General features: G+C 34.6%; 1 protein-coding gene across 1 annotated transcript; it reads left to right on the top strand.

The window, feature by feature from the left end:
* Nucleotides 1–351: 351 nt before the first annotated feature.
* Nucleotides 352–12,905, top strand: LOC129230472 (stabilizer of axonemal microtubules 2-like). The gene is made up of 4 exons (XM_054864874.1): nucleotides 352–889; nucleotides 4,809–5,175; nucleotides 8,100–8,361; nucleotides 12,528–12,905. The coding sequence occupies exons 1-4, from the start codon at nucleotides 352–354 to the stop codon at nucleotides 12,903–12,905; spliced, it is 1,545 nt and encodes a 514-aa protein (XP_054720849.1).
* The last annotated feature ends 945 nt before the right edge of the window (nucleotides 12,906–13,850 follow it).

Consider the following 13,850-nt stretch of genomic DNA (forward strand, 5'->3'; position numbering starts at 1 on the left):
TAAGTTATCACGTGCATCTTTTAAAATGTCAAGACCGTAATGATTTCTTTATCATCAATGGCAATCCTTCATTTTTTTGCAACTAGCATGCACGTAGATTACTGAAAACAAAATATGTCGTAAATTCTGAAGTATTTTCCCTGATATTTTTATTGAAGAGAATAAATTTCATCGTTATGAAATCAAAAAATTAATAAACTTTTCTCAATAAACCAATAGAAAATGTTGTGTGCAACTAATGTTTGTATGTTACATAAAATATCGGAAAATGCTTTATCGAAACTAGTATTCTCACGTAGCATAGATTTCTTGTCCAACTGATATTCGCGGGTGATCTAAACAAGAGGTACTATGAGACAGTGCATTTGTCAGATCTGTATCTGTGGACGTCATCGATGCGAGCACAAAGGTCATAGACGAACTCCTTTTGCCAAAGATGATATTCCTCTGGAGAAGACAACAGAGAATAAGGATCGATTCCGCCCATTCGGATTACAACCTCGAAGAAAACCAGCAAAACCACCTCAAGATGCTCCTTGGAAAGGCACCGAACCCACCATCCACGAAACCACCACCCGCAAAGATTATATTCCATGGCCTTTCCAAAAGCGGGCTCTTATGTTTCGACCCGAGGTTCGACAAAAGCCGAAGGGGAAAATGGCCGATACTACCACTTATGGAAAAGATTTTAAACCCAAAAGGGGTGAAAAGGTTCAACCAAAGAAGATAGCATCTGGTGCTAAAGCTGGGGTCATGCCAGGCACTGGTTCCGGAAAGATTGAGGGTTCAACAACTTATGGAAAAGCTTACGTCCCAAAGCCTTGCTCTAAGAGGGAAGCAGCAGCGGCTAAGGGTTGCACCCTCACAGAACTTGGAAAACCGTTTTCAGGTAAGACAAAAATTTTGACTGAAAGATCCGAAATATGAGTTTAAGTTATTGATTATCAAATTTTCAGACGACTAAACAATTAATTTTATTGATTGGCTTCTGGCTAATCCTCCATTGCCAAATCCAGGTTCTAAGTGCACTGTTCCAAGTTTAGATCACGAAGAAATCACAAATTTAAAAGTCATTATGTTTAACTGAATTTCTGACTTAATGATTCAAATGCTAATAACATTTTTCCTGCTTTTCTTTATTCATTTTATTAGGTACAAAATATATTTAATTATATAAGTTTCTGAGAAAATGTTACAGCACAAAAATGTTCCAAAATTAAAAAGTGAATTGCACTGTAAAAAAAAATCCGAAATGTTTCTGGAAAATAATGGGCAGCTAATGAGCTTAATTTGTGTCCATAAAATATCCTACAAAAACCAGGTAAGTTTCCCGCTGTCAATTAGCAACCTTCCTGAAATTAATCTAGAATCTTTCTGAAAATTTTAGAAACTTCCCAATAGAAATCAATCATGTTGCTACAAAAACTCAGGATCCTTAGTGAAGCGTTATGTGTATGCAGAAATATTTTGGCACGTTTCTGATTTATCAGATAATTTCCTGAAACAAATATTGCGGAAGCTACGACGGAATTGCAAACAAAGCTACAATCTCCGAACCTGCATTTCGCCCTTGATTCGGGACTCAGTCGATTCAGAGGGGTGATAACTAAGCTGAAGGAGAAAAACCTAATAAAGAAGCCTAATAGATATTTGTACCTGGCAACTAAAAATGTTTTTCACCACTTCAGGATATTCTTTCGTAAAAAAAGGTTGTTTTTCACAGGAAACTTTTTAAACCCTTGAAATCCTGGAACGATACTCAGAAATAATCAGTGACGTTTAGGATTTTTTTTTTTTTACAGTGTGTGTGTGGTGTAATTCGTGTACTGATTTATAGAAATATGCGGAAGTTTATTATTTAATCGCGATTGAAATTTTGGGAATTTACTCATAAATTGCACAAATTTTCATCTTTCGACTTTAAATTGTTTCCTGTCAGAACGATCAAAAGGTTAGCATGTTTTTAAGGTTAGCAATTTAGTTTGTAAAGTAAAATCAGTTAGGCTCTTTTTCTTATATCTTTACGTTTCAGAAAACTTTGTAAAAAGAACTAATTTGAACACTTGTCCTCATTACAAATGGCATGAGAAAAAGTATTTGCCGGCTGGAACGAGATCCGCTACCTGAAAAATAGACGACTGAAAACATTACATGCGGAGAGAGAGAAAGAGCAATAGCTGATTAATCAGGGTTCTTGAGGTTTTGTGCATTTTGGCACAATTATATAAACAAAAATCCTCGTAGATGTTAATGGTTGGCTTTTAAAAATTTCATTCATTGCATGAAAAAAAACATTTTTGGCTACTAAATTCATTGCTGGTCACCTTTTTGAATGGGTGGTTAAATTTTTATTGGAAAATGACAGCTGAAGCAGACCTTTTATGTGACAAAACTTACAGATCAGTTCATCTCTTATTGCTGGCGTTATTCATAAGAAAGAATTTTTAGAAGTGTTCCAATACTTTTGGTTTTGTGTAGCTGCAGTACGCAGCCAACGTTATATAGAGGGTGTTCCGGTTTAACCTGCAAGACCTTTTGACGACCTGTCATTCTTCTGAAAGGGCGATAAGTTCCAATCTTATCTTCTATATGGTCCCTTAAAACTTTGTACTGGAATATTTCCTTGAGTTTTGGTCTCACAAATGTCAAATTTTTTGTGTCAGTAATAGTTTTCAATGGAGATAATTTCTCTAAATATTAGTTAGGGGACCTAAGGCCCGTATAAAAAGTCAAATTTTGTATTTTTTGGCTAATTTTTATTTTTGCTTCAAACTTTCAATATCTTAATTCCACATCTGATTTTGATCATTTTTGCTATTGGAAGTATACATCTAGGACTAGCGGTGGCGAAAATAAAGGTCTTTCAGGTTAAAACGGAACACCCTGTAGGGTCAGATGGGGGAATTATGGGTCACTGTCTTTCCGGGGTAAATAATGGTCACCAACTTTTTACTGTTAAAAAATGTTTTTCCAAAAAAACTAAATTATTCTAAATCATCCTTATACATTCAGTTTTCTTATACCAAATTCAAAAACAATGCAACAGTGAAGTAAGAGAAAAAATAGTTTTCACACTTCTATAAAAACATCTTCAAAAAAGATTGCCTCGGAAAATCATGATTTTTTTTCAAGATTCTTGTTGGTGCAACACTGTTGAAGGGATAATTTTATTGGTGCTGTTTTTTTAATAGTAAATGGTCTAAGCTTTTCATACCTTCATGCATTTTTTCTTCTTTTTAAAAAAAGTTAGCATAAAAGTATGCTGATTTATACCCCAGTTTAGCGGGGCAATTCTGGGTCACCGGGGTAATTCTGGGTCAGTACATTTTCTGATATTTTTGATGTCTTTCTTATTTATTTCTACGTGAATAATATTAGTATTAACTTCAACTTATCCTTTTCCATGCCAAACTCTCTCTTAAAAAGAAATTTTAATGCTCCAAGTGCAACGTTAGATATTTTATCATCTTCAATTGCTGCTTAAGTATTATGCCCTTTTGACTAGCAAATCAATTTCAACTTTGAAAATAATTTATGTCAGCATGCAATTATGGCACACATCAAGAAGCAAAATAAGTAACAAATTAATGCAAATCACTTTAGTACCAAATAAGGAGACAAATGCTATGGTTATAATAAATAAAACTCGCTTGTCTATCTTGTAACTGCAAGAGAAATCGAATTCACAAATGTAGTCAATGAGAAAAACCCTGCTTATGTACCTCAACTAGCTGATATAGACAGCGTTTAAATGCAAAATGAGCTTATTTTAAATTGTTTATGACAACGACAAAAGAAGGGAAGAATTTGCAATAACACAATCACAAAAACAATCCTGTTTTAAAAATGTTAAAAGATGGTGCTATACCCGAAATTCATTCTGTACTTGAAAATCAGATATACTTTGTTGTGTATGATGATAAGCAATATATTCTACAATGGGAAAGTAACTTAAATTTTGGACAAAGAAAAAGCAGAAAGGAATTTTTTGAAACAATGTGTCGGAAATTTTAGTTTGTTCAAGCGAGACATTTCTAGAAGTAATTTGAAATAAGTGCATTTTTTTCAATCTAGTTAATTGAAATTGAAAGGAAATCCTTGCAGTTGATAGAAAGATGAATGATGAAGGTAGCATACAACTATTACATAATTTTTTTTTTATCGAATTGTGGGCTTACAGCAAAGAGCAATAGCCAATTGTAGGCGACTAGTGAGAGTAACATCAAATTATTTCAATTATTTAATAACATCAATTCATCAAATTATTTAATAACATCAATTATTTCTTAAACATAAAACTTTTTGTCACTAAAAAGTCTCTTAGTGCGCTAAGAAATGGTAATTAAGAATAGTTAATTACTTTTGACATGAATTACTTAAAAAAAAGGGGGGACCCATATTTGCCCCATGTGTGACCCGCAATTGCCCCGATCCGGGGTAATTCCTGGTCACTCATTTAATTTAAATAAAATAAATAATAATGTAATTTTTGGTAAAGGGATTATTTGAATAATTTCTAAATTGTGTAAGCTTACTCCATGCCAAATTAAATCATTTTATCTTTTATACTTAAGAAAATATTAAGATGTTATGGTATTTTGACCCATAATTGCCCTGTCTGACCCTATATGGATTCAATATTTACTTTCTGCTGATTGAATCAAAATCTTGGCATGCGATTTCTCTTAACTGGTAAATGGCTGATTTTGGAAAATGGAAAGACAATTGCTATGAGGCTAGAAACCTATGAGGTTAGAAACCTCTTTTGTGCTATTGCAATAAAAGTGTCTTCTCTGCTCTCACTGCAGGCGTAACAGAGACCAAGCTTCAGTATCAGGCACCACCTCAGAGTAAAAGGGAGCCTGCTAGTCCCCTGAAAGGTCAGCTAAAGATGGAAGGTGACATGGACTGCACAACGAGCCATAGAAGAGATTACACACCATATGTCTACCAACCACCTGTCAAACCGATCAAAAAGAAGAGTAAGAGCTGGAGCCCCGGAGGAGATGGAACTTTCAAAGGAGAGACTACTCATTCCCATGATTACAAGTGTCCACCCCCGACGAAGCGAGTAGAAGCGACGCTCCCCAAGCATGGAACTCAAGGCTTTAGAGGCGACTTCGAAGGAATATCTCACTACAAACATGATTTCCCACCGCATGAAGTTATTCCACAGTAAGGAGGATTTTCTATTTATTTATAATTAGAAAATCGCCCGTCAAGGTATGACGGGTGAAAATTGCTTTTACATTTGAACGAAGCCATTGCCTGTTTGGTGATATTTTGATAGTTGAAATCGTAACCCGAACTCCAGTGGATTAACCCTAAGCTCCAGTAGATAACGTTCATAGTTGACCGCTTTTTCGTTTCTTCATTCCCCTGAAATGACAGTCTTACCAGTAAAACATTTAGGTTACCGGATTCAGTTCAGCCTTGTCACAATAAATCCTTTCCCTGCATTTTAAACATTACCAAACATATTATCAAACTATTCCGTAAATTACCGCCCATTAGCCAGGGCTAAAGCAGAAATACGTGAAATACACCGCCAGCTCAGTCATTTCCAGCCGAGGACTGCAGTTTCGTGCTTATTAGCACTCATCAGCCCGGCATAGGAAAGTGACTGAGCTGGAGATGGAGAACCTCTTATGAAAGCCAAGAGGGCCAAACAAACTGGTAGCTAGAATTAGACGAGTGACCGAAGCAATGGTTCGGTTCAACTCGAAGATTGAACGCGAGGCAAGGTATATTCAATAAATTAATTAAACCTTTAGAAGTTGTGGTCAATAGACACTCTTTGTCATTCTCAGAAATAGAATAATTGGAGCTGAAATAATCAGATGATGATTTTGTGAATAGTTTAGTTCTTTTTTTCCTCATCCCTTCTGAAAATTTTGACCAAGACTTGGTTTGCCATTTACGCAACATCAACGCAGCCAGCATACGTCTTCTGAAGGGAGGGAAGGTTATATCATCAGACCAACACACACATGCATATAAGCTAACCCACCAAGTTTGGGAATTTGGCTTGTAAACCAAAAAACTTCTGTAGGTTTTACCTCGAACTCTTCTTCAATCGTTGCGCGCCTACATACATACCAACGATCTTTTCAGATATAAAGAGAAAGTTTTCCTGCGTGTTCGAATAAACCAATTCAATAATCTATGGAAAGAATTAGAACAACGAATATACTGGTTCCGATACACACCGTAAATCCTAAACTCTTGGTGTCGTGAGAAATTCTTCACTTTTTATGACGCAGTTCGAAAAATTCGTAAATTCTAATACCGTAGACTGTTGCACAGGCTAGTGCCTAGTAAAAAACATTTACCTTAGGTTTAGAACATGAAAAAGTGAGGTTGTTTGGCAGGCATTCTATGTTCTATGTTTATAAATAATGTTTTTCTCCTCATTCAAAAAAAAAAAATGTACTCACACAATGAATTCATTTTTTTGAGACACCCTGTATTAAGTCTGTGCGGTGTAGGAATTTCTACATCATGATGCATCACCATCCTTTCATCGCGATGTTGCGATGCATCAGGATGATTGTGTGTGTGTGTGTGTGTGTGTGTGTTTTTTTTAAGATCTTTAGTTATATACTTGCTTGTTTAAATTTTACAAAACATGTTCAAGATGAAAAAATATAAATTACGTCAGATATTACAAATAAATCCTACCATTAGCAAGAAAAGAATTAAAAAAAAAAAAAAAAAAAGAAGGGAAGAATCGTTGAAAGTGAAGATAGCAATAAAAATTACAGACATGAGTTTTGAGATTACAATGAAATTTCTTTTTCAATGCTAAAAGATGTGATCTTATGGAAGTAATCATACCGTTTTGCATTTAAAAAGAGATGCTTTGAAGCACACACACACACATACACACAAAAAAAATGTCTGCATTTTTTGTTGCCATTTTGCATTTTAAGCGTCACTTTTTTTTTCTTGTTTTTGGTGAGTGTTTATAAGATAAACTTTCTCCAATCCATAAACTTTCCAGTAAGAGCTTTAAAAAAATGCACTTCCGGCAAGTTTTGGGGAGAGGTCTTTGTCGCTTGAACCCAGAGACGCCCCGAATTTAAAATTTTGGGAATGGGGAATTTTTTAATTTTCCAAATGGCACTCTGAATTTTACTGAATGATAAAATACGAGCATGAACACAAACATATATCTAATGAGAAGAGACATTAAACATCATTATTTTTAAAGTAAGTTTTTAAAAGGCCATCTTCGAGATGTAGCCTCGAAATTTTTCCAATTGTCAGAATTTTTTTTTTGCCGAATATGAACATTTCTGATAGGTCACACACACACAGTGGCCTCCCATAACCTCCCATTGGAGCGTGCCTGCTTCCACCAGCGTTTTGAAGAAATTGAGAGCCTTACCCTGTATAGTTGGGAGCACCAAAGTGTGACTCAGAGCAGCATCGAGAATTGGCTGTTAATCCAAGCGCTTGCCCCCTATGATGAGGGTTTGGGAGGGTTGATGCCATGCAATGACAAATGAAACGGTGAGAAGCAAAGGGATGTAAGTGGTAAAATTAAAAGTTTGGAGATAACCAGGAGAAAGGTGAACCTCTCCTATGTCTTGGGGCAAGAGTTAGTACTAATTGCCCTGGTAGGTGCTGTTAAACAGCACGATTTAGAAAAAAAATTCAATGAAAGCCTACTTAGGACTTTATCTTTAAACGTGTTTTACTCAAAACTTGAAAATGTCCGTAGATCCAGTTGGTTCTCTGTTTAACGACTTTAAAGGGACTACAAAAAATCGTCCTTAAGTAGAAAGCGTCGTTAAATAGAATGCTTTTAAAACTGTACTGGATCATCTGGTACGGTGAAAAACCGTCTTTAAATAGAGAAAGTCCTTAAATAGAGCGTCGTTTAACAGAGAGCTAAATGTATATCCCTTTGCTTCTCAATGCCTTAAATGTCTCAATTAGAACGAAGAGCAACTTTATAACACAATAATGTGTAGTAAAGCTGCTGGATGGAAAAATCAAAGTATTCCAAGTTCAACAGTTTTTATTTCGGGACCAATCGGACCTTAAAAGAAAAAAAAAAAAACTCTCGTACTAAAACTTGCTTCCTTTCCTAGCTCTTTACCACCATGGCATCCTACTTATCGCCCTCATACCGCACCATCAGCTCCTATGCAGGGTACCACGACTTACAGAAGGGACTATGAAGCCCCTCCTGATTCCACAGAACCTACCAAGCACCGAGAAGTGAAGAATAATTTGACATTGGCAAGTGGACCCATGGAGAAATATACGACGCACATGAGAGATTTCCCTCGAAAGGACATAACTGATCCCATTCGGTCCTGTAAGCCTGATACTAAATATCGAAAACCAGAAGTAAGTTTTCAAGACAGTACGTGATTCTTTCTTTCGTTTTCAATGCTTTTACTTTGTGCGCACTCATAAAAATATTCATGAAGTACAGGAGGTTCTGCCAGATATTTTATGTACGCTTTTTTTTTTTTTGCTTTTAAATAACTTTTTTGTGCGACTAAATTCTGAACTTTTTGGTGAAAAATTCTGATTTTAAGGTTTTAATTTAAAAAAAAACGGGGGGGGGGAGGTACTGTAGTGGAATCCACATTACTTCTAAGTACCCTTATTTTCTCGATATTTTTTAACTAGTGTTGGGTACTCATCTACTGAGCGTTAGGGCACTTTTAAATGTCGAGAGAGGTGATGCTTTTGTTAGCGTCTGAGATCTGAAATTGCATTGACAAAAACTATATGGAATGTGTATAAAGAAAAAGAAAATGTAGAACAGCAGTGCATTAGCATGAACAAAAAAAAAAAAAAAAAAAAGAGGTTTAACAATTACGGTTTATCCCCAGTTATATCGACATTTCAAGTTTCCTATTCTTTTTAATATATCAATAGGTGTGATTGAAACTGAAAAGGGTGGGGGGTGGGCGGCATTTCGTGTCGGCGCAACTGCAAGAACACCACAATTACATCTCTTGTTCATCTCAAATCAACGGGAAACGATACAGGGGGGGGGGGATGCAATCTCCAGAAAACGTAACTTTTAAACGCAAATATTTTTAAATTTCAAAATTTTTTGTTTTCTGTGTTTTTTTTTTTTTTTTTTTTTAATTCTTACATGAAAGTGTTACTTTCTGGAAGTAACCATAAGCAATGGGCCCAGCTAAGTTCCAATTATTTTACTCATAAAAAAAAAGCCTTGTTCACGGAAATAAAAAAAAAAGAAAAAACGTTTAATATTTAAAAATCGAGGCCAATTTAATATCAAAGTAGTCATTTTGTTAATTGTGCAAGCAATCAGCTATTTTAATGATTAGTGGGAATGTAATATTAAGCTCCCTTAATTAAAGTACGGCTCAATTAGTATTTTCAAATGTATGTTAAAAAACAGAATTTAATAAATTTGAGGATATACTGGCAATTTATAATTTTGGTAGAAAGCCTATTATTGATGTATTTACCCTCCATCAGTTATTTTCACCTCAGAAATAATGACTTTAATAAAGTCCGTCACGGAGGTGAGATCTTTGCATTAATATAGGCGTAACAGATACATTTTTCATGGAAATTCTTTTTTTCTTCGTTGCTACAACCTGCACATGTTAAGCATATGAAAACATGTTCACTTCTTTTTTTTTTACCTTTATTAACATCCTTGAAATTCAAGTTCACGGCGGTGAGAAGTCAGAGTAACCACACTAAGTTTTTAAAGTAAAATCTATCTTCTTGGTTTTTGACAAAAATCTCACAACCTCATCTATAAACAAGGGGGCTTCCTTTTATTATGGAAAATAAAATTTGATGTCATTAGTGTCACGTGTCAATGAGAAATGGCATTTTGTGTTTAGGTAACGGAGTGATAATTTATTGTGTGGCATAACTCCTTGTCCCACTAAAACAAACTAAAACACAATATTAAAAAATTAAATATTCTTAAACAAGTAGTATTTGAGACACTTATAAAAGAAATAATAAATAAATAAGTACATACTTTTTATTAAACAATTTATTAGGCAACATAAACAGTCACACAAGGTGTGACTGTTTATGTTGCCTACATTGTTACATTGTGTAGTTTCTTTTCTTTTCTTTTGTAACTGCATGCACTAACAGTTATAAAAGCCCTTTATCACCCAACAACCTGAATTAAATAAGTTAATCATTTTTATACGTTAATGCTTCCTATATCGACCTGAATTGATTGTCAACATCACAACATCTAATTTACCGAAAGCAAAGAAGTGAGCAAAAGGTAGTAATTAAAAAAATGCGTCTCGTTTCAAAACAATTTTTGATTTCGAACGAAGCTAAGATAGTCATGAAATTTAAAGTACACGTGATACTATACAATACACGTGCATATGCTATTCATAGACTTCGAACTTTTCTATTCGAAACTTCAATAGACTATAGGGGGCGCTGCAGCCACTGACTAATGGCGGATGAAAAAGGTAAAACAAATCGATACCGTAACTTATAACTTGCTTTGAAGCTTAATGAATGACAGTAATTTTTCATCGTGCTTATGGGAAACTTCCTTTTCTCTTTCTTTGAAATTACAATACACCACAAACTGTCTGAAGCTTGTAATTTTTCCCAAAGAAAATACGTGGAACGGAATGTTTTACCCTTTTCTTTAGTATTGTTAATAACCGCAAGGTAGCGTATTCGAGCTCTGGAGTTGCGAATAGTTTAATATAAGACCCCTATATATCTATATAGCGGCTCTAGTACAATACATTTTCTACAAATGACGATTCCTGGAAGCATCAATACTATTTCTGCGTCTATCTCGGCACGTTATGCTGAGAAAAAGTTTTAAATGTTAAAAAGCTTTTAAAAATGCTTGATTAAAGATTTTTACAAATAGCTTTTACTTCCCTGCCTATATTTTTTTCTTTCAATTTTTTAATTTAAATTTTATTTTGTTTAATTTATTAACCTAAATATATATAAAAATATTAAGATTCACTGCAATTTTTTAGTGCTTTAATTAATGAAATCATTTTTTTTTCATACTTTTTAGTGCGAACTAAGTTTATAGAAATAGGCTTTGGATTTAAAAATCATTTTTTACATTTTATTCCGTACTTATTTTGAAGATGAAGACAGAACAAAACATTTCTTGCTGCGTATACAGTAACAAAATGTTTTAAGCCTCCAATCATCAGTGTCATTAAATGACCGGTTATATAAGCATAATTCTATGGGCGGTAACTTATTGAATAGAGGGTTTAAGACATGATCCATAATTTCGCCAATTGCACAATTACGAATTGAAGCTGCGTGAACGTATTGCTGATTGGTGCCTCTTTTGACTTCGCAAAGTAAGTGGACATTTGCATTTTCTTTTATTTCACGTAAAATACAAATGAGTGGATTACCTGGAACGGAAAAATAGAAAGAAAGAAAATTGCGTATTAGGTATTGTTTGGGGCAAGGTTACTTGAGCGATAAATTATTTGGTTTTAGTATTGATCAGGGAAAATAATCGGAAGAACATGGAGCTTCAAAAAGATCTGACCTCAGGAACAAATAAAGTTTAATTGTATTCGCCACTGCAATATGCTATAGGGGGCGCTGAAGCCACTGTCTAATGGCGGATGAAAAAGGTAAAACAAACAGATGCCGTAACTTAAAACTTGCTTTGGAGTTTAATGAATGACAGTAATTTTTCATCGTGTTTGTGGGAAAAATTTTTTTCTATTCCTCTGAAATTACATTATACCATAAACTGTCTGAAACCTGTAATTTTTCCCCAAAAGAAAACCCGCGGAACGGACTGTTTTACCTTTTTCTTTAGTATTGTTAATCATCGCAAGGTAGCGTATTCGAGCGCTGGAGTTGCGAATTGCTTTGTAGCGCGTTTAGTAGAAAAAGAAATCTGCTTTTGGCATAAAAAGGCTGAACTAGATCCAGTAACTTAGCTGTTGTTATGTTAACTGCACGGCAAAACATACGATGAAGTTCAGACAGGGTACAAAAACAGGAAAACACTGAAATGTGATGGATTTTTTAAAAAGTTTATTAAAAGTAAATGTGCAATAAAAATATCATTCACTCTACGCCAAAATAAATAAATCCAACAAGCAATAATTTGTTTATACGTAGGCGTTTTTATGTGCATGTTTTGTCATTTTTAAGTACGCGTAATCGGCGGGTTTAAAACGAGTAGTGGCAAGGATACTTGTAGAAAGTGCCCTAAAACAAACGCGTTTTTAAGTGTTGACAAAGCATAAAATAAAAAATGAAAAATATTTTTTAAATCTAAAGGCTATTTTTAAAAGCTTTTGGTTCACACTAAAAAGTATGAAAAAAAATAAGTATATGTTTTTTTTTTCAGAAACAATACTCAAAAATTGCAGTTAATCTTAATAGCTTTGTATTCATGTTAATTCAAAGCAGCCAATAAATTATGAATTAAAAATTTGAGAAAAGAAATAGGCAATATACAATCGAGCAGAAAGTTTTTGTCATCTTGTGTATACTTTTCACTTGTACTATGGTATTTTCATTTCCAGGGCAAATTTGCCGGTTTATCTATAACTGCTGGTGATTTTACTCCCAAACAACTCTCCGAAACGCGTGCTTTTGAGAAACAACCGGACAACTTGAAACCAGGAAAGGGGGCTATGGAAGACCTCACTACAACGATGGAGGATTTTCGCTGGATGTGCCTGGACTGTCCGGCTGCTTACCTGAAAAAGTACGGCAAGGACGCTCTCGAACCCACATGGAACTACGAAAAATATGAGAAGGGGCATGAAATCTACCGGAAAAAGAGGAAAAAAGACAAAAAGAAGTTACACAATAAGTCAGATATGCAGAACAAAGACATGCGGTGCAATAAGAAAGAAGCAAATTGCGAAGAGCATCAAACGCTAGTAACTGTTAGCTGAAGAACGTAGATGCTTGTCGCAACTTTTACCCATTACAGAGAGGTTAATTTAATTGTATAAGAGATCCAATGAAATCGAAAATTAATATAAAATTAGTTTTTTTTTCATGGCCAACTAACAATATTACTTATGTCTCAATGAAACAATAATTTCAGTCATTTTACGTTTAATAAATATTAGAAATCCTAGCTGCATTGCCCGGCTTTGCACAGTGAACCTCGAAATTAAAAGTTACGTCAAGTGACGCATGTTTAACAATCAGGCTTCAATTAGTTAAAAAAAAAAGTTGCTGTAAAATTTCCCGTCAAAATAATCATTCTTACAGAAAAAAAACGGCAAATCTAAAATTCCCGAATAAATTAAACGCAATCCTCTATAAATACAAGTAAAATTCTTGATTATCTTCAACTGGCAGTACAAAATAATAATAATAATAATAATAATAATAATAATAATAATAAATTTGAATTTTGACATCTTGAATTCAAATTATGTTTTTCGCAATCACGTGTGCGCGTGTGTGTACGTAGGCGTAAGTGTTTGTGTCTGTGTGCAGGCATGAGTGTATGGGTATGTGTGCGTGTGTGTATGAGTGTGTAGGTATGTAGGTGTGTGTGTGTAGGTGTGTGTGTGTAGGTGTGCATGTATGCGTGTGTGTATAATGGACGCAACCTGGAGGCGGTTTTCGCTAGAGGATCAGCATCGTGAGGCCGCTCGACGGTGGTGCTGCAGAGGGAGGTGGGGGGAAAATAAAATCATAGGACGCAAAAAAAAAAAAAAAAAAAAAAAAAAAAAAAAAAAAACAGTCAAATGAGAACAGTAAGCAATGTGATTGCTCAAAAAGAAAAAAAAAAAACTTTCGAATTTTTAAAATTAATTTGAATTCTGAAACTTTGAATTCAAATTATGTTTTTCGCAATCACGAGTGGGTGTGTGTATGTAGGC

This window comes from Uloborus diversus, chromosome 9 (assembly GCF_026930045.1).
Source record: "Uloborus diversus isolate 005 chromosome 9, Udiv.v.3.1, whole genome shotgun sequence".
NCBI lineage: Eukaryota > Metazoa > Arthropoda > Arachnida > Araneae > Uloboridae > Uloborus > Uloborus diversus.